The sequence below is a fragment of the Colletotrichum acutatum genome (assembly GCF_030867785.1).
Source record: "Colletotrichum acutatum strain CBS 112980 chromosome Unknown BDZ83scaffold_20, whole genome shotgun sequence".
NCBI lineage: Eukaryota > Fungi > Ascomycota > Sordariomycetes > Glomerellales > Glomerellaceae > Colletotrichum > Colletotrichum acutatum.
The window spans coordinates 75,556-93,625 of record NW_026849014.1 but is presented as its reverse complement, the minus strand read 5'-3'; the positions used below and the strand labels follow the sequence as shown (position 1 = coordinate 93,625).

Here is an 18,070-nt window from a genome sequence, read left to right as displayed (position 1 = left end):
CTTTCCAGCGAAACATCACCCATCATGCCGGGTCTCCCCACTGCCACTGACGAGGAAGTCGGCTTCCAGCCGATCCCTTCAAACCCCTACCTCAAGCAGCCGGGATCCGCCCCAGGCTCGATCTCCAGAGGCGGCAAGTCATCGTGGGGTTCCTTCATGCCCCCCAACACCTACGAACCCATCGCAGACGAAGGCATCATCCACTTTAACCCCATCATCATCCTCTTCATGTCCCTCATCCCAAAGGACGACCTGACCAAGGCCGTTCAGTCGGCGCTGGGAAAGATCCCAGACTTTATGGCGAAAATGGGCATTGAGGACGCAGACACATTCTACAAATTTGCCAACGACATGCTCAAGTGGACTCCCACTGAGAACGTTCAGGCCAAGGATGTGTACGACATCCTGTGCCTGTTCTACTTCATCCTCGACCAGGAGCCGCTGCTGGGCAAGCAGACGCTCGTCCACCCGAGCTCGGTCGGGTTGCCCCTGACCCCGCTATCGAGCTGGATCGTGGTGTTTGCGCAGCTCATCGGGCTCTTTATGGATACGCCCGCCTCCATCAATGAGAAGACATTTAAGACGTTTGTCGACTCGCCAAAGTACATGATCAAGGAGGAGGCGCTCATCCCCGAGGGTGGCTTCCGCACCTTCAACGACTTCTTCTCCCGTCATCTCAAGCCGGGCGTGAGACCCATCGCAGATGAGGACGATGACAGGGTCATCACTTACCCGGCGGACTGCACCTATGATAACTCGCTCTACAACCAGAGCATCGTCAACGTCCAGGACACGGGCATCATTGAGATCAAGGGCCTTCCATGGACCATCGGAGCCTTGCTCCAAGGCAGCGAGTACGCAGACTGCTTCCACGGAGGCGTCTGGATGCATGCCTTCCTGAACACGTTCAACTACCACCGGCAGCATGCGCCTGTCTCTGGTACAGTCATCGAGGCCAAGAACATCCAGGGTGCCGCGTACCTCGAAGTGGACCAACAGTGTCGTCCGATCCGCAAGCTGTTCGTGACAGCTGAAGACATTGAGAAGGACCCCGCCTGCCGGCCCGAGGCGCCCGACTCCCCGGGCTACCAATTTCTCCAGACGAGGGGCCTGGTGGTCATCGACAATCCGGTGCTCGGAAAGGTGGCCGTGCTGCCGATTGGCATGGCCATGGTCTCGTCGGTCAAGCTATCGGTCCACGTGGGACAGAAGCTGAAGAAGGGCCAGGAGATCTCAACGTTCTTGTTTGGCGGGTCGGACATCATCTGCGTGTTTGAGCCGCGTGCCAAGTTGACGCCTGAGCACTTTGTGCCGTCGCCCAAGGACGACTACTCGAGGTACGGAAGTGTATTGGCGAAGGCGCCTGGGCAGGGCTCAAACGGAACTTCAAATGGATACCACTGATTGGGCTAGTTAGTTCAGGCTCATATCTGTACTCGTACACCGTAGCCCCCGAATGGTGATATCTGAAGTCTGAATTCTGAATTTTTGTTGAGAGAGCGAATGACTCTTTCTTCCCCTTCTGCATTCGCCGTGTCTCCGAGGTGGTCTTTGCAAGAGGACGGGGTTTTCAAAGTGTCCATGACTCCGAGAGTGACACAAACATTGTTCGTGCCCAAGAGTGGATTTCTTTTCCTGGAAAACCGGCCCAGAGGCCTCCACAGCTCGAGGTGGCGGCCACGGCGAGCCTCATGATTTCAGAGTCGCGGTCTGTTCTTGAAACAAACTCAGCTCGGCGGAGACCAGACGGGAGGACGAAGACCTTGGAAAGTGTAGATGCAAGGCGAAGAAGCGGACCGGCCCGTATAAGATGGGGAAAACTGCAATCCAAGGCAAATAGGTCAAAAGGCGGTGACTATTGTTTACCAAGATATGCATGGAAAAGGAGAAAAAGTGATGCTACGTGATGCAGGTTTGCGGCTCTCTCGTATTCAGGGGCAAATGCGGAATGTCAGCCTCAATGAGGAAAACGGAAGGCAGGAAAAAAATAAAAATGGATGGATGCTTTTTGAATGGCTGGGAAAACGGAGTCGGGCAAAGGTGTGTGTGAGGTTGGGTGACGTTGCAAAGCCACTTGCGCTTGTGCAGCTTGACGTGTCCGACGGTGGGACATCCGACAACGCTTTGATGTTGAAGCATCCAGGCGCAGGCTGCTGCATCTGTTTGCTGGTCGATGGTTCCGTTAAGATGCAGCTTCTTTTCGGGTACGGATGACTCATTGCGACACCCGAGACATTCTTGCATCTTTTTCTTATCTTTTTGTTGCCTTCTTTTCTCGCCGTTTCATCGTGCTCTATGTTGAGGATCTCGCCATCATCGAGAAAAGGCAGGAACGTATATTCCTACTTAGACTTGGGTAGGAAGTAGGTACGGATAGTCGCGCCTGCCAGGTTCATCCAAAAATTAATTAACCCCCAGCCACCTGTTTGCGCGATTCTATGGAGAACTCTGCTAAATAAGTGGATTTTATCACGTGCGATAAGAGCTTCAACCTATCGATAAGCTGCTGACCGTCGCTGAGCCAGGGGTGTGGCGCCAAGGAGGACCGCGTTACCCCGCGCAACCACGTCTGCGAGTCTGCAAGGACCGTCTTTCGCTGACACTTGGAACTGGAACCCGGTTGCTGCTGCCGCCGCTGGGTGGTGAGCTCACAGACTGGCTAACCCACTCACTCCCGCCCGTCTCTCTCTTTTTTCTTGGGACTGCCTGCCTTGCCTTACCTTACCTTAGTCTCTCTTCACTAAAGATAGTACCTTGAGGTCTATCTTGAGAGATTTCTTTGTTCTACTTCACTTTTTTTGAGCTGATGCCAAAGAATAACGTCTTCTTTTGCTTCACACTTTCACCAACACCGAGAAACCACCCCCACTTACCTCCGGACGTCTCACCGACCGGCTCATAGGGACCCTCCCAATCCCCCTCCAAGACAAACACATTCCTCGGGGGTCCCTTTCTTTCGAGTCGAGTCGCCCACGATAGAGACACTAAACGCAATCAGACAATCCCGCATTCCTCAAATCTACCGGCCCCGAACTGAAGGACCGCTTTGCCCGTCGTCGCCATCATGGCGCCGGCAGATGGGTACTCGGCGCCCGGCGTCGCTTCCTACGACTCCAACACCATGACCGTTGGTGATGGCACCTGGGACTTTAGCAAGAATACCTTCTTGTTGCCTAACCTCGTCGGCCTCAATTTCGAGACGATGCAGTACAATGGTGAGCACACCTTACTCCCAGACACGGCGTATTCGCTGTGGCCCCAGCCCGACTAACACGCGATCACCCACAGGCATGGGCAATCGCTTCTCGACCGTCGCCCAATACCATACTCTCGTACTCGCTCACGGGGTCATGGCCGCCATCATCTTCCTCCTCATCGTACCATTATCCGTTTTTACAGCCCGCTTCTACACGGCGAAACCTGGCTACGCGATACCTTACCATGCTCAGCTCAATATCCTCGCCGCGCTTATGCTCGTCGCCGTCTTCGTTCTGGGCTGGTTCGCCGTTGGCCCCGAACGAAGTTGGACCAACCCTCACCACGCAATCGGCCTCGCCATCTTCATCATGTTCCTCCTCCAAATCATCGGCGGCCGGCTTGTGAGACACATTAGGGGACGTTCGCTCCGCAAAATGTTTCACCGCTGGAGTGGTCGGCTCATTGCGCTTCTCGGCATCATTCAGGTCCCTCTCGGTCTGACTCTCTATGGCTCGCCCAAGTGGACCTTCATCATATTCTCTCTCTGGCTGGCGTTCCTGCTCCTCGTCTACTTCATCCTCAGCTACCGCGCCGAGGGTGCAGACCACCACCGTGGCCGTGAGACCTACATCAGCGGAGGCCGCTCCGAAGGCCCCAGCGGCATCACCGAGTCGGAGTATTACAGCGACGTCTACACCGAGAAGACCAAAAAGGACCGCAAATGGCTGGCGCCCCTCGCCGCGGGTGCGACGATCGCCGCTCTCTTCAGTCGCAAGAAGCACAAGGAGAAGGAGAAGGAGCTCAGCCGGGAACGATCGCGATCAAGAAGCCGCAGTCGTGGGCCGGAGGTTATCGGTTCCCGGCGTGGATCCGCCAGCTATCTCACATCTAGACGGGGCTCAGGCACATACCTCGAAGACGAAAAATTCACCGAAGTCGATTCTCGACGGGATGACAAGAAGTCGGGGGGCTTCCTGTCTAAGCTGGCTGGTATTGGCGCTGTCCTGGGCGCTGGCAAGCTCGTGTCGAATCTTATGAAGCGTAAGGAAAAGCATACTTATGACGAAGAGTACTCCGCCGTATCTGTTGAGACCCCGAGACGCCGCCCGAGTCGAAGTTACCCTGCTACGAGTGAATACACCGATTACACAGACTGGACTGAGGACACCCCGCCACCGAGGCGTGGGCCCCGTGACGGACCCATCCTGCCAGCACCTGGAGGACCGGCAGCGGCAGCCGCTGCTCTGAGCGCCGCTGAACCACGAACCAACCGCCCACCGCACGCCAGAACCCGATCACAGTATAGCTTCGAGGACTCGGAATACTCATCGTACGTCAGCCCGTCCAGACGGAGAGAGGACCAGCCCGTCGCCGCCGGTGGGGCCGGAAAGGGCATCCTCGCGGGCCTTGGCCTGGGATGGTTCGCCAAGAAAATGGCCGACCGAAAGGCGAAGCGCGCCGAGGAACAAAGAATTCGAGAAGAGGAGGACATGAGATCTGGTATCACAGGTTCGAGGTACACGGGAGACGGCTTTCACTCTCCCTCCCGCGATCGGAGAGGGTCCCGCCGCATGAGCGGACGTCGGCCACGGCCTCCCATGTCTGCCTTGAGCACCGAGATCACACAAATGACCGAATCCTCCGAATTGGAACCTCGACCTCCCGGCACAGGGTACGGCGGCCCACCGATGCCTCCCCTCTCCGCCGGTCCCCCACCCCCACCTGGCGGCCCAGGAATCTACCCAGTCGGCGACCACTCCCGCACAACTTACTCCAGACACGAAGTCGTCGAGTCCGGTATCAGCATGCCCTCGATGCCCCCTGACCCAGCAGGTGTCCTTCACCGCGAATCCGAAACGGATGTCTACGGCTCACCTAGCGGCAGGCCCCGACGCCGCGACTCATCCAAGCGCAGGCGAGCCGGCGAAGAAGCTGCCGCCGCCGCCGTCGCATCAGCGAGCGTTCTCGCCGCCGAAGAGAACGCCCGCCGCCACCGCGCCCAATCCGAGCGCTCGCAACCTGTGAGCGTCAAGGTCCGAGTCCATGACGACAAGGATAGGAATGTTACGCTGCGGAGGCTGACGGAGGAAGAAGCCGCCGCGAGCAGACGCGGGGACAGGAGGAGGCGCGCCGGGTCCGTGAGCAGTCTCTACGGCAGCGAAGTCGGTAGCGGACGGCGGTACCGTCGGGACTCGAGCCAGAGGAGAGCAGAATCAGCAGCAGAAAGGTTAGCAGAGACGGGAGGACGAGACGGCAGCCTACCACCACCGAACCCTGCTTTCGCCGCGGGACGACAACCAAAAGACTCGGCATATTACTCTGGCGGCCCACCGCCGCCGCCACCTGGCGTGATGATGGGTGAAGGAAACGTCTCGAGCATAGGCAGCGAGAATACCCACGGTACATGGAGCCAAATGAGCCCTTCGCCCAGCGCGGCAGACAATCTGAAGACTAACCCCGTCGAAACCGCAGCAGCCGATAATCGTCGTAGACGCAGGCAGGAGCGTAGACGGAGCAGCGCGAGTCGCCCCACGGGCGCCGATATGTTTGATTAAAGTTGCCTCTAGGGTAAGAGGTAGAAAAAGAGCTTTTTAGAAAACCCTGCCGCAGCCGCAAGCGCAAACGACGAACGATTTTTCTCAATCGAGGTCAATCACACCTCATCCGCCTATATCACCTCTATCACGACCGAGACGACGTCAATATTGAACCCTTTCCTCTTTTACCGAACATAATAGGGTTCGGTAAGTATGATCTGATTGAGGAATAGCAAGCTATGAGGCGAAAGAAAGAAGAAGGAGAAACACGAAATGAGAAAGAATGCATTGGGTCGGGGGGTTCAGATTCGAACCCCCCGAAAGGAGTTCGGTCATATATGATTTTTGCGGCATGAAACTGGTTGGGAGCATTTTCTCACACACATTGCGGGAGTCAGAGAATCAGACTCTGTTCATCTCTCGTATGTCGTTGCCGTTTTTATAAATGTATGGAAGGGTGGACAAGTAGCCAAGACACCCTTTCGAATTAGATGATTGTACGAAAAGAATAACGCAAAGAATGGTGGATGAGTTGTGGGTATAATGGGAATTGAAAAAAAAAAAAGAATCGCTCCATCAATGTCTTGCGTCTATGTGACTCTCGTGTGACCTCGTATAGCATCAACAGAAAACACGTGTACACGGTTATCGTTGCATCTGGAATGTTATTGCGTCGGCTGCGTGCCGTTATCATTCTAAGCAGGCAAAGCTGCTTTCTTATGTATAGTGTGGTCTACAGCCTCATGACCCCTTCCTCCTCTCGCATTCTAGAAAGTGGTGATGAAGGACAAAGGAAAATCGCCCCTGTGCGTTCCCCATCATCCCATCGCTATTGCTTCCTTGATGCGCTCCATGTTAACCGATCCAAAAACATCCCAACTCGAAAATTCATAAGTGAAAAAGAAGAAGAAAAAAGTGGCGTAGGAGAACCTTTCCCGCCTTGGTGGTCATTTCATATGCCCAAACTCCTTGCATGTTTCCCAAATCCAACCCAATTACAAGTGGAAAACCTCGTTTCCCCTCGTTCAAGCGCCGCGAAAAACCCAACGCCAAATGAGTGTATTTCCAAGCACTTTTTAATACTCGGCACCGCCAAAACTCTTGTTCCTCGTGAGGGTCGCACGCTTGATACTGGCTCGCGGGAGATGCTCATAGCTCTTATTGCGGCTTCTAGCCGTGCCGGGACGGACTCCAGGAGTAGCAGGATCACCCTCCTCGGCCGCAACCATGGCGTCTGCTGGCAAGGAGGCGCTTTCCTTGATGCTAGCAACGAAGAAGGAAGAGATAAGCACGGCGATGCCACCGAGGGCCAATACGATAGCGATGGAGTGATCGCCTGGGGTTCCGCGAGGTTTCTGCCAGATTCTAAAGATGATGCTGGATCCAACCGTGGCAATGATTTGAGGCGCAGCGATGGCCATGTTGTGAATGCCCAAGATGACGCCGGCCTGATCTGCCTCCTCACTATCGCTCAAGTCGGTCTGGTCTGAGTCAGCGGTAGAGTCGATGGTGGAGGGTGACGCCGGGCCATCGCCTCTGCTGGGACTGAATTGCCGCTGCTTTCTCTGGCGAATCTTTGCATCCCTCCGGCTGATCTCAGCGCTGATGATGGCCCAGGGTGCCCAAAGTGTCATTGCCCAGGTTATTCCAACCAAACCGATCAAAGCCGTAGCCGCTTCCACCGTACGCACAATGACGGTGCAGAACATGGCGCCTGAGAAGAGAATCAGAGATGCAAACCAAGCCCGCTTCAGGGTAAATCCGGGGATCTGCAGTCGATCCAGCCAGGACGCCTTCTCATCACCGAACTCTCCACTGTCACTGTCTCCTGGAAGATCACCGAGCGGCTGACTGTCGTAGGTAGGCGCGACGAAAAAGGGGAGGAAGACGTTCGTGAGCAAGCTGACAACGGAGTTGATGAGCAGGGCAAAAGTTCCAATACGAGTTGCTCTCTCGTAGAGCTGGTCGAGTTCTTCCGGCGTCATGTGGGGGTTGGCCTCCAAGTACGGCTCGACGTAAATCTCGCCAATGTACGAGGAGGTGTAGAAAAGAAGCGGGAAAAAGCCGACCCATGCGCACAGTTGGACTTGGCAAACCTTCCTGATCTGAGGCGGCAGACGCTTGATTGATGTAAAGATTTTGCCGAAGAAGGAAAACACACCAGGCTTGCCCGAAGCTGGCGGGCCTTCCAGTCGAGGGTCGCGCTCCTTAATCAATGTGGTGCTCACTGCAATAGTCGCAGCAAGAGCAATGCTGGCGATGGCGCAGAGCACCTTGAACTGGCTGTCACCCAAGAACCAAAGGTACGTAGGGAGGTTGATGTAGCCAGCAATGTAGCCGACAATGTTTCCGAAGCCAGTAATACGACTCGCCATAGCGTTGGCAGCTTCTTGCTGGTGAGCCGGAGCACAGTCCACAATGAAGGCCCGGATAGAGGCCTGCACGGTGTTGATGGCGAAATCAAGGACGTAAATGCCAACCACGGCCACGCAAATAATGGTGTTTTTGACGGCGACAGATTCAACATCAGCGCCAAAGAGGCTCATGACGCCACCCACGATTTCTCTGGTCCATGCCAGGAACATGAGAGAGATGATAGTTGCGATAGCCCCGCCGACCATGAAGGGTTTCCGCTTACCCCATGGCAGTCGGCAATTGTCGCTGAGCATGCCGACATAGGGCTGAACCAAGGTGCCGGTAAGCGGGCCAGCAATCCACACCAGGGCCATCAGCGACTTGCTCAATCCAAGGGATAGCAAATAGGGAGACCCATTGGACAACTCGACAGACCAGGCGATTTGCAAACCACCGATACTAATGGTCAGGAGAATCAGGTACCATACGCTCTTGGTTTGCTGTGTATCTTCCTGCTGCGCTGCCAGTACGGCGTGATGATCGAAGTAGCCCTCGTCGTCGCTGTTGGGGGAGAGCAGCGGCGATCGCTCACTGCGTACGCCTCTCTCCTTGGGATTCGACGGTGCAGATTCGGTGCTCTGGGCGATTGATGGCATCGGACGGCCCCTCCTGGGGGACTGAGACTGAGACGAAGGCATCTCTTCGGTCGTTGAGCGTCAAGCCGCGATGACTCGGAAGTGAAGCGATTCGGAAGGTCGATTTCGAACAGGCCCACTAGCGGGGCAAGCTGGGGAAGCGTTCGTTCAATGCGGGGAGGTCGGCTCGATCGATTGACGGACGAGTCTTTAGACTAGGTCGGCTAGATGACAGGCGACGAGAGAGTATATAAATGGCGGACCGAATTTGCAATGGCAATGACAAGTGTTTGTTCGTTGCCGGGTTGGGCAGAAAAAGAAGTTGTGTTGTCACGCGGTCAAGTGGGAGGATGCCACGAGACCCCCGAACACGGGCTGCTGGTACAAGGTGATTCGATTTCTGACGATGACAGAGCGGCGGCAGGAGTGTGCGTCATTCGCTGGCTGGGAACTGCGCCCTGGCTGAATGACCAACTGTCTGGTGCAGGTCGGTTCCTGATTCGAGCCCAGGCTATGCGGTTCGATGCAGGCGAGGGCAAATGAGGAGCTGTACCGTCGGTTGAGGTGGTGTGCTAGGGTTGCGCCTGGATGTCCGAGTACCTAATACTAGGGTAAGAATAGGCCTGGTTCCGAGTCTCGACTCGACAAGCAATGTAGCGGACAGCGGGAGAGCGGCAGCCAAATGCACCGTCTTGGGACCGCTGGCAGTGGCAGATAGAACCAGGGGCGAATTTGCAGATGAACTGGCGGAGCGGGGCGAATGAGATACGAATACCACTGGTGTTGATGGTGGACGGACTGAAGAGTTGTCTTGATCCGACTCTTTGCTTGACGGTCTAGGGAGTCTGAGACTGGACGAGGAAAGCAGCTAAATGCGACCTTGGGCAGGGTAGGTTGGCGTGGTCGGATGGATAAAGACTGCACGTGGCGAAAAGGGAGAGCGACTGATGGACGAGACACATGCAACGTTGAAAAGAGATGGTGAGGGGGAGGGAAGGGGAAGGAAATGTTATTATTTATTCACTTGGTTCCGAGCACGTTGAGTGGTGGAATTGATGGAATCTTCCACGGCTAGTAAGGCGCGGGTTCCGGATGAGGAAGAGAGGAGAAGAGGAGATGGCTTGGAACAGGAAAGGGAAGGGCGAAAGAGAAGGGGACGGGAGACAGAAAGACAGGAAAATGGCGGGGCCGAGAGTCTAACACACACTGCCCATGAGGTGACAGCACAAGTCCCAAGTCGCGATGGCATCGCACAGAGACGGTGAAAGAGAGCGACACCCGTCGACCTTACTTCCTTGCCTGTTCCCGGGGTGGCCCCCGCATTCAGTACGTCATGCCCGTAGCTCCTTCACCTCCACTGAGTCCTGAGATGCTGGGCCGCTACGTTTGCTCCTATCTTTTTTAGGGGTATCGCCCAGTCCCGACTTCTCAACCTAACTTAAGTTGTCCCCAGACGAAACGCCCGCCATTCTTTGCACTGCATGGATTGCTGCTACTACCTAGGTACTCCGTACTGCTTCTGCTGCGCAACCCAAGGGAGACAATCTGCACACCGACGTTGCTATTTCATCACCTCGTGGTTGGGGATAATCAAAATGGGAATAGACCATGACAGAGAACACCAAAAACAATGCAACAGACTTGACGGGCGTGCATAGGACCCTCCACCGGTACTTGCTCTCTGACAATACCTCCAACAACATGGAAAGACACATGTAGGCCTCGTGTGCGCGCTGCATACACCATTTTCAGGCAAAAGTAAGGTACGATAGGGCACAATCTCACCATCTCACCATCTATCTCACTCATCTGGCCCCCCCTCAGATCGCAACCCCGTGTCTCTGCGTGTGGTAGAACAGCCGTCTTCGGCTGACGGTGCCATCCATCCGGCTGATGAGCCCTCACGAGGGATCTTGATCAAGTGCTACCCCGGTTTCCCAACAAGTCCTGCCACAGCACCCTCAAGTGTCAGATGTCTTACCGGCAGTCCACATCCACAACACCCTCAGCTTGGATGGTCCCTACAACCGTTTCCACTGGATCTCTTTTACGGCCCCCGCGGACATGGAAGCTGGGGAAAACAATGGGCCTCTCTTACTTTGCGGAGAACCCGTACTCCGTACACAATAGGGTAGATTCCACGATGCTTACCTCACTGCGTCGGTAGGCAATGCAATGCCACAGTGGGTGGTATGGAACCTTACCTAACCTTACAAGTTACTGCCCATGGATGTGCTCAGCTGCGTTGGGCCCAGTATTTGCCCGAGTTCTAGAATCTAGCCCATGATGGGGCCCCTCATCGTCGACCTCAACTGGTCCTCCCAAGCACGTGCCGTGTCAAATGAAGTCATGCTTCCTGCAGGCAGCGGTCAAGCTCGACCCAATCTTCCTGCCACTTCCATTGCATGATGTGGACTGCACTACTTCCTGCCGACGTTCATTATGCATCAAGATAGAACATGCAACACAGCGGTTCATCATGCAATGAAAGAGAAGAGGTAGTACAATAACCAGATTTTGACACAAACGCAACTATCAGTCTTATCGGAATCCAAGTGACCTACCTGCCTTACCTAGGTAATCCTCGACGTGTCCCACAACTCCGTCTCACCAGGTTCGGGCCCGAGCTACCATACCTTACCTTGTACCCTACCTTACACTATCCGTACAAATACAGGCTAACATCGTCTGGGCCCGCAGTACCCGGTACTTAAGGATCTGCGCTTGGCGCTGCGTTTTCCGCCATCAGCTAGTGACACGCGCCCGCTTTCCATTGTAACTCTACCACCCCGCCGAGGCTACGCAAGCAAAACCGCCCGTCAAACAGCACCCATCCAATCACCGCATCGCTCCAGAGCCACTTCCTGCCATTGCGCATTTGTTGCAGCCTCCGACCAGTGGCTGGCTCCCGTCCCGTCCTGCCTGTCGACCTGCGCTGCATCTGTACCTCTAGTGGACACCTCTACGAACCTTACATCAGAACTGGCCTTTTGCTAAAGTCTGTCTGTCCTTCGACTGCATTGGCATTGAAACTTGGCGACATCTCGAAAGAAGCTACCGACCTAGATACTCTCGTCGTCAGCTCATAATCCTGCGGCGTACGACGACGAGCTGCCCTGTTGATGATCGCCATCCGCCCATCTCGGAGCTCACCCGCGAGCCGCCGGTCGCCCAGCTTTCCTCTCGACTCTGGATCTTACTCCGTCACCAACCCATAAACAACGACATCGTCGCGAAACCACTAACGATATGATATCCGCGACGGATATTGCGGGAACGGCCTTGCGCCTTGTCCGTATGTTACATATTTACACTACACCTCTCGCAGGCGACGAGGCTGCGTAAGCTGACTTTGTTTTGCCAGAACGTGCCGCCGAAGAGGGCGACCCTGAAGGTAAGCTATCAACCAGATCACCTTCAGTCTTTGCGCTGCCGACCATTGCGACTGACCGCAGAATCTAGGCTCCGATGGCTCACAGAAGGAGATCTTCGCCGCATGGGCGCTGTTCATTTCCATCATGCTACTCATTACAGCCTTCTTGACGAGCTACTTCCTCCAAGAGCGCAAGATCGAGGCCGTCCACGAGACGGTTATCTCCATCTTTGCAGGTTCGTCTCCGTCGCCTATGACCAAAGCACACGATGGTCTCTAACACATGCTGTAGGAATGACTGTCGGGCTGCTCTTGCTCGTGACCTCTGGCGATTCGATCCGAAACCTCATTAGCTTCGACTACCAAATCTTCTTCAACCTACTACTACCACCAATCATCCTTGCCTCCGGCTACGAGTTACACCAGGCCAATTTCTTTAGGAATATGGGCACTATCCTGACGTTCGCTTTTGCCGGAACCTTCCTTTCAGCTGTCGTCATCGGTCTCATCTTATGGCTCTATGCGTTGACCGGAGTCGAGTCCATCAGCATGTCGTTTGTCGATGCCATCTCTGTGGGCGCGACCCTGTCGGCCACCGATCCCGTCACTATCTTGGCCATCTTCAACTCGTACAAGGTGGACCCCAAATTGTATACCATCATCTTTGGCGAATCGATCCTCAACGACGCCATTGCGATTGTCATTTTCGAGACGGCGCAAAAGTATAAGAAAGGCGATGCCTCTAAGCTCGGTGTCTTGAGCTTCTTTGAGGGTATTGGCATCTTCTTGATCGTCTTCTTCGGAAGTTTGTTGATTGGTGTGCTTGTTGGAGTCATGACGGCATTGCTTTTGAAACTCACCTACATTCGACGATACCCCAAGAACGAGAGTTGTCTGGTTGTGTTGATTGCGTATGCTACCTACTTCTTCTCGCATGGCATCCACATGTCTGGTAAGATCCTCAATAGTTCCCTGCCTTGAATCAGCACATCGCTAACAATATACAAGGCATTGTATCATTGCTATTCTGCGGTATAACGCTGAAACATTACGCTTATTTCAACATGTCTCGTCGGACCCAGCTCACGACCAAGTTCATCTTCCAGATCCTTGCGCAGTTGTCAGAGAACTTTATCTTCATTTACCTTGGTCTAGCGCTGTTCACGGATAATGCGCTGCAGTTCCGACCCCTGCTGATCATCATTACCGTTTGCGCTGTTTGCGCTGCTCGTTGGGTGGCAGTGTTCCCTTTATCTCGCCTCATCAACTGGGTCATTCGTTACAGGGCTCGCCGGAGGGGCGGAGGAGAGGTGAGCGATGAGTTGCCCTACAACTATCAGGCGATGCTTTTCTGGGCTGGTTTGCGTGGAGCCGTCGGTGTCGCTCTTGCTGCGCTGCTTACTGGGGAAAACTCCTACGCGCTCAAAGCCACCGTCCTAGTGGTTGTTGTGCTAACGGTCATCATCTTTGGTGGCACGACGGCACGTATGCTGGAGATACAAGGAATCCGCACTGGCGTCGTCGATGAGATTGACAGCGACGACGAATTCGACATTGAGTCGTTTAACGGCGGGCAATACGTCAAGCGCAACAGCACAGGCATCGGATATAATCCTAGGAGGAACGGCAGCCTGTCGCTGGACAATATATCCTCGCGCAACGGCGCTCGGCCAACGGTGGGATCCGAACGTAGCAGTTATGTCTCGGGCTCGCACTCGCCGAACCCGATCAAGAGACAATCGAGTCTCAGTCGCAAGAATTCTGAGATCGAGAGGTCTGATCTGCTGGGACGGAGTGGCAACACGACGGACTCGGACCTGGGAAGCGATATCGACACGTCGGACCTCCCGCCTCCAGCCCGTCGGGACCCGCGCCGCACAAGCCCGATGGTCACCCCCGGAGCCTCGCAGGCGACCGGATCTTCCGCCGGTGGCCTACTCGCGCAGACCGAGCCTGCCGCCGGAGCTTCGGTCGCGCCTCACCACGTCTCAGCGACTACTGCCATCAGACAGCTCTTCAGTCACGGAGCCGAGGACGCGGCGGGTCTGTTTAGGCAGCTGGACGAGGATTACATCAAGCCTACGTTGCTGCTCGACGGCAACACTCGCGGCAATGGCTCTGGCTCCGGCCCGGGTGCAGTCTAGGCTAGTGGCTTGTCGATTACTGGCTTGTAGGTTTCGTTTCCAGGGTCATTTTTCTTCTCTGTATATGTCATCAAGGGAAGGGAAGGGCGGGCTTGCTGGGTTTGTTCCATGTTGCTTTTAGAGACGTGGTCATGTATCGCACGCACGCACTCCGAGGCGATGCCAGGAAGTGTCAAGCTGCATTCAAACGGGCGTTTTGGGCGCATATCTTATAGAGCTTGGCCGCAGGTAGCTTGCGGCCATGAGAATTTCAACTGGCAAAATATTGATGAAACCAGTTGTGTATCTTGATGAGTGATGTTGAAGACGTGCAGACCATGTCTGTAGTACTTAGTCGTGTGAGGATATAGTCAGTCAGTTTGTGTATTCGCAATGGTCTCAGTCCGCAAGATCAGGACAGGATTATGAAGTGGAGGTATCTTTGTTAACTTTCTTGATTCTTTCATTTGCATCTTTGCCTTTTCGTCGGCAGCCGAATGCTCCCTTTTCCCCCATCTCTAGAAAAAGCAAGGTAGAGAGTCCTCGTCACATCCCCTTGGCTGCCGCCGCCGCCACCTCTCTTTTCTCGTCTTCGCATTACAAAGTGGTTATATACAACCTAGTTCGGTACCAAGTTGTCTTCGTTCTCGTCTTTGGGTAAGTGGGGAGGAAGAAAACCAAGCCGAGAATCTCTCACAATTGTGGGGGTATTCTCTTTCTATGTACATGGTGTTTTTTTTTTTCGTCTGCTCGCAAATACCGCTCGCTTTGGCCCCCTCGTGTTTCCCCCAACTCTCGTCTATTCAGTAACGCCGTCGTCTACTCATAGCGAGAAACAGGTAAGAAAGAGATAAACACGAACCCACAGTTCCCAAAGAAACTAAGGGGGCTAGCGAGCGGTGCGACGACTACGCAGGATGTGTGTGCCCTTCTTCTCCCGCGGGCGAATTCATCCGCGACCTCCGCGACGCCTCTTTTGGCATGGTCATATGATGCCCGTCCTCCCGCCACGTCCTTGGCGTTTGGTATTCCTACTCTCCATAGACCTTCATGTCATTGTTCGCATAGTAGTGATGTTGATGTCGTTCATGAAACCGTGAACGTGCCCTCGTGTTTCCCATTCATGGCGCGGGCGTGGGCGTGGCAGATGGAGTAGCGCTTCCACTAGCTTGGCGCTGTTGCTGAGCTTGCTGGGCTTGCTGGGCCTGTTGCTGTTGAACTTGCTGAGCCTGTTGGGTCTGCTGTTGTTGGGTCTGCTGGACCTGCTGCTGGGCTTGTTGCTGAATTTGCTGATGAGCCTTCTGCTGCGCCTGCTGTTGAGCCTGCTGAGCCGGCTGGGAGGGCTGGGCCGGCTGGGAGGGCTGGGCCGGCTGGGTAACCTGCGGTGATTTCTGTGCCTGCTGAACCTGCTGAACCTGAGGTGACGGCTGTGGCTTTGGTGCCTGCTGAACCTGGGGTGATTGTTGCACCCTTTGAGCCTGCTGAACCTGCGGCGACTGCTGCGCTCTTTGAGCCTGCTGAACTTGCGGCGATTGCTGCACCTTCTGGGCCTGTTGAACCTGTGGCGACTGTCGGGCCTGTTGCTGAGGCTGCTGTTGCTTCTGAGCTTGCTGGGCGAGTTGAGCCTGTTGAGCCTTTTGAGCCTGCTGGGCCTGCTGGAGCTTCTGAGCCTGGAGCAACTGCGCGGCATGGAGAGCCTGGGCCGACTGAGCAGACTGGGGCCGTTGGATTTGCTGCGCCTGTTGTGCCTGCTGAGTCGTGTGTGCCTGCTTTGGCATCTGCTGAGGCTGTGCGGACTGAGGCCGTGCTTGATGCTGCTGGTGTTGGGTGTGTTGAGGCTGCACATGTTGCTGTTGACCATTCTGCTGCTGATGTTGCTGTGCCTGTTGCTGGCCATGGTGCTGTTGGTGAGCTTGTTGGTGTTGCCCATTCTGAGCCTGACCATTCTGTGCCGCTGCTGCCGCTTGTTGCTGTTGCTGCTGCTGTCTAAGAAGAGCAGCATACTGATGCGGGCTGGTCGTGGCAGCGATGCCGTTGGCAATACCCGGAGACGAGGCGCCTCCACCGCCAGCAGCCGCATTCATGGCATTTTGCGACATGGTCGTCCTTTGATGAATCATCAGGCGAGTAAGATGCTCTGTGGCATGTTGGCGCACGAGCTCAGGTGTCCAGGTCGGGTTCTTGAGCCGATATTGGTTTTCCAGGTTGCTAAGCTGTTGCTGAATGCCAGGCGGCACTTGTGTGAGGGGGCGAGGTGAGCCTGAAGCGCCGTTAGGCATATGGAGACCACCGGCAGGAGACGTAGCCACACCGCCACCATTAGCAGCGTTGAATGCCATCATGGCTTGGGCATTAGCCTGAGCATTGGCAATGAAGCTCTGCTGGTTCACACCATTGACGCCGTTAACACCATTCACACCGTTAGCGCCATGGACGCCATTAACTGACGCCGGCCGCATGTTTGGCGGAGAGTGAGACTGAGACGCATGAGATGTCGGTGTTCCCTGGTGCATTTGCTGTTGTTGTTGCTGCTGCTGCTGCTGGGACGGTTGCTGTTGCTGCTGTTGCTGCTGTTGGGCCTGCTGGTGTTGCGGCTGCGGCTGCTGTTGATGAACCTGTTGCTGGACTTGTTGTTGGGCCTGCTGCAGTTGAACAGCCTGTCGCTGCTGCTCTGAGATACGCCGTGCCTGCATCATGAGGTTGACATCAGGCTGAGGGTTAGGCATCGGCATCCTGTGCTGAGCTTGCAGCGCCGCCTGCATCTGAGCCGTTTGCGCCCCGTTCATTGGCATGGGAGGCACAAGGCCACTCATCTGGGCAGGAACTGCACCCATATTGGCGGTCGGAGCTTGCATAGGCATACGGCCTCGGCCTGCTTGACCCGGGACAGCGAGCTGATTAGGCATATTGGGACGGGCCATGTTGCCGTTGACTTGAGCCGCAACGCCTGCCGGTACTTGGCCTGCGGCGGGCGTCGTAGCGATCTGGGCAGCAACCTGGCCTCGCTGTTGCATGGTGATGCGTCTCTGGGCCTCCTGGCGCTGATGGAACTGAGCCACCTTCTCGGCAAGTTGCTGGTCGCGCTCCCACCTCATCAAGCTGTAATCCCTAGGTGTCTTGGTAGGTCCTCTGGGTTGCGCGGCCTCGTTAGCCTTTCGCATGGCTGCCATCTGGGTGGCATGTTGCTGCTTCTGGGCTGCAGTCTCGCGCTTCTTGGCCAGCTTCCTCATAGCATCGATCAGCGTAAGATGCTTCTGATTGCGTCGTCGCTCAACCCTGAGCGGCGTTGAGGGCCTGCGTCGTGCGACCGGCGTAGTCGGCGCCGCCTGGCCGGCAGCTTGTTGCTGCGCGATCTGGTTTTGCTGCACGATGACACGGTTGGCAGCATCAATCCTGTTCTGATATGCCTTAAAGTACTGCGTTTTCTGCATATCCGTCGGAAGGCCTTCCAGGTTGATCCAACGTTCGAAGCACTCCCAAGGCGTTCTTCGCTCAGCCCCGGATGTAAACACGGATCTAGGCGTGAGAAGGCTGGAAATGAGTGACCAGTTGTATGAGTACTCGCGAACCAGGCTCCGCAGCTCGTCATCCTCTGCCAAAGTCCACTGTGAGGGGCTTCGGCATTCATAGAAGCTTTGCATGGGCATCTGGTATTCCGCCGGAGGGCGGAACTGATGGCCGGCGTGAAGACGGTCTCTGATCGGCTTCATTTCGGGGTTGAACAGGGCCACATCAGCATTCTGCGGTGGCAGCTTCATCCTCTTTGCGGGCTGAGATCCGAAAACGACCTTCTCATCGTCATCATCCTCTTCCTCTTCGTACTGGTATCGGCTCCTCTTTCTCGGTGGT

The 18,070-nt window shown here is 55.4% G+C and overlaps 5 protein-coding genes across 5 annotated transcripts; 4 read left to right on the top strand and 1 right to left on the bottom strand.

Moving 5' to 3' along the window:
* Window positions 1-24: 24 nt before the first annotated feature.
* Window positions 25-1,404, top strand: BDZ83DRAFT_749502 (phosphatidylserine decarboxylase; the record flags this gene model as incomplete). The annotated part of the gene is made up of 1 exon (XM_060513775.1): window positions 25-1,404. One exon carries the CDS (start codon window positions 25-27, stop codon window positions 1,402-1,404), a length of 1,380 nt encoding a protein of 459 aa, XP_060368010.1.
* Window positions 1,405-3,064: 1,660 nt separating this feature from the next.
* BDZ83DRAFT_571418 (uncharacterized protein) lies at window positions 3,065-5,753 on the top strand (the record flags this gene model as incomplete). Its single annotated transcript, XM_060504408.1, has 2 exons — window positions 3,065-3,215; window positions 3,289-5,753. The coding sequence occupies 2 exons, from the start codon at window positions 3,065-3,067 to the stop codon at window positions 5,751-5,753; spliced, it is 2,616 nt and encodes an 871-aa protein (XP_060368009.1).
* Window positions 5,754-6,811: 1,058 nt separating this feature from the next.
* On the bottom strand, window positions 6,812-8,746 carry BDZ83DRAFT_571420 (general alpha-glucoside permease; the record flags this gene model as incomplete). Its single annotated transcript, XM_060504409.1, has 1 exon — window positions 6,812-8,746. The coding sequence occupies one exon, from the start codon at window positions 8,744-8,746 to the stop codon at window positions 6,812-6,814; it is 1,935 nt and encodes a 644-aa protein (XP_060368008.1).
* A 3,074-nt stretch (window positions 8,747-11,820) lies between these two features.
* BDZ83DRAFT_168954 (sodium/hydrogen exchanger 3) lies at window positions 11,821-14,522 on the top strand. Its single transcript, XM_060501451.1, has 5 exons — window positions 11,821-12,020; window positions 12,090-12,119; window positions 12,188-12,334; window positions 12,391-13,050; window positions 13,107-14,522. Exons 1-5 carry the CDS (start codon window positions 11,975-11,977, stop codon window positions 14,240-14,242), a joined length of 2,019 nt encoding a protein of 672 aa, XP_060368007.1. The 5' UTR covers window positions 11,821-11,974; the 3' UTR covers window positions 14,243-14,522.
* Window positions 14,523-15,545: 1,023 nt separating this feature from the next.
* On the top strand, window positions 15,546-16,837 carry BDZ83DRAFT_610754 (uncharacterized protein). Its single transcript, XM_060507605.1, has one exon. The coding sequence runs from the start codon at window positions 15,910-15,912 to the stop codon at window positions 16,477-16,479; it is 570 nt and encodes a 189-aa protein (XP_060368006.1). The 5' UTR covers window positions 15,546-15,909; the 3' UTR covers window positions 16,480-16,837.
* Window positions 16,838-18,070: the final 1,233 nt, after the last annotated feature.

What these genes read in the sequence shown, in the direction of transcription:
- BDZ83DRAFT_168954 (XM_060501451.1), top strand. Translation starts at nt 11,975, where the DNA reads ATGATATCCGCGACGGATATTGCGGGAACGGCCTTGCGCCTTGTCC. An exon ending in CGAAGAGGGCGACCCTGAAG is followed by an intron (nt 12,120 to 12,187) that starts GTAAGCTATCAA and finishes CGCAGAATCTAG; the next exon opens with GCTCCGATGGCTCACAGAAG. An exon ending in GCATGGCATCCACATGTCTG is followed by an intron (nt 13,051 to 13,106) that starts GTAAGATCCTCA and finishes ACAATATACAAG; the next exon opens with GCATTGTATCATTGCTATTC.
- BDZ83DRAFT_610754 (XM_060507605.1), top strand. Translation starts at nt 15,910, where the DNA reads ATGGAGAGCCTGGGCCGACTGAGCAGACTGGGGCCGTTGGATTTGCTG.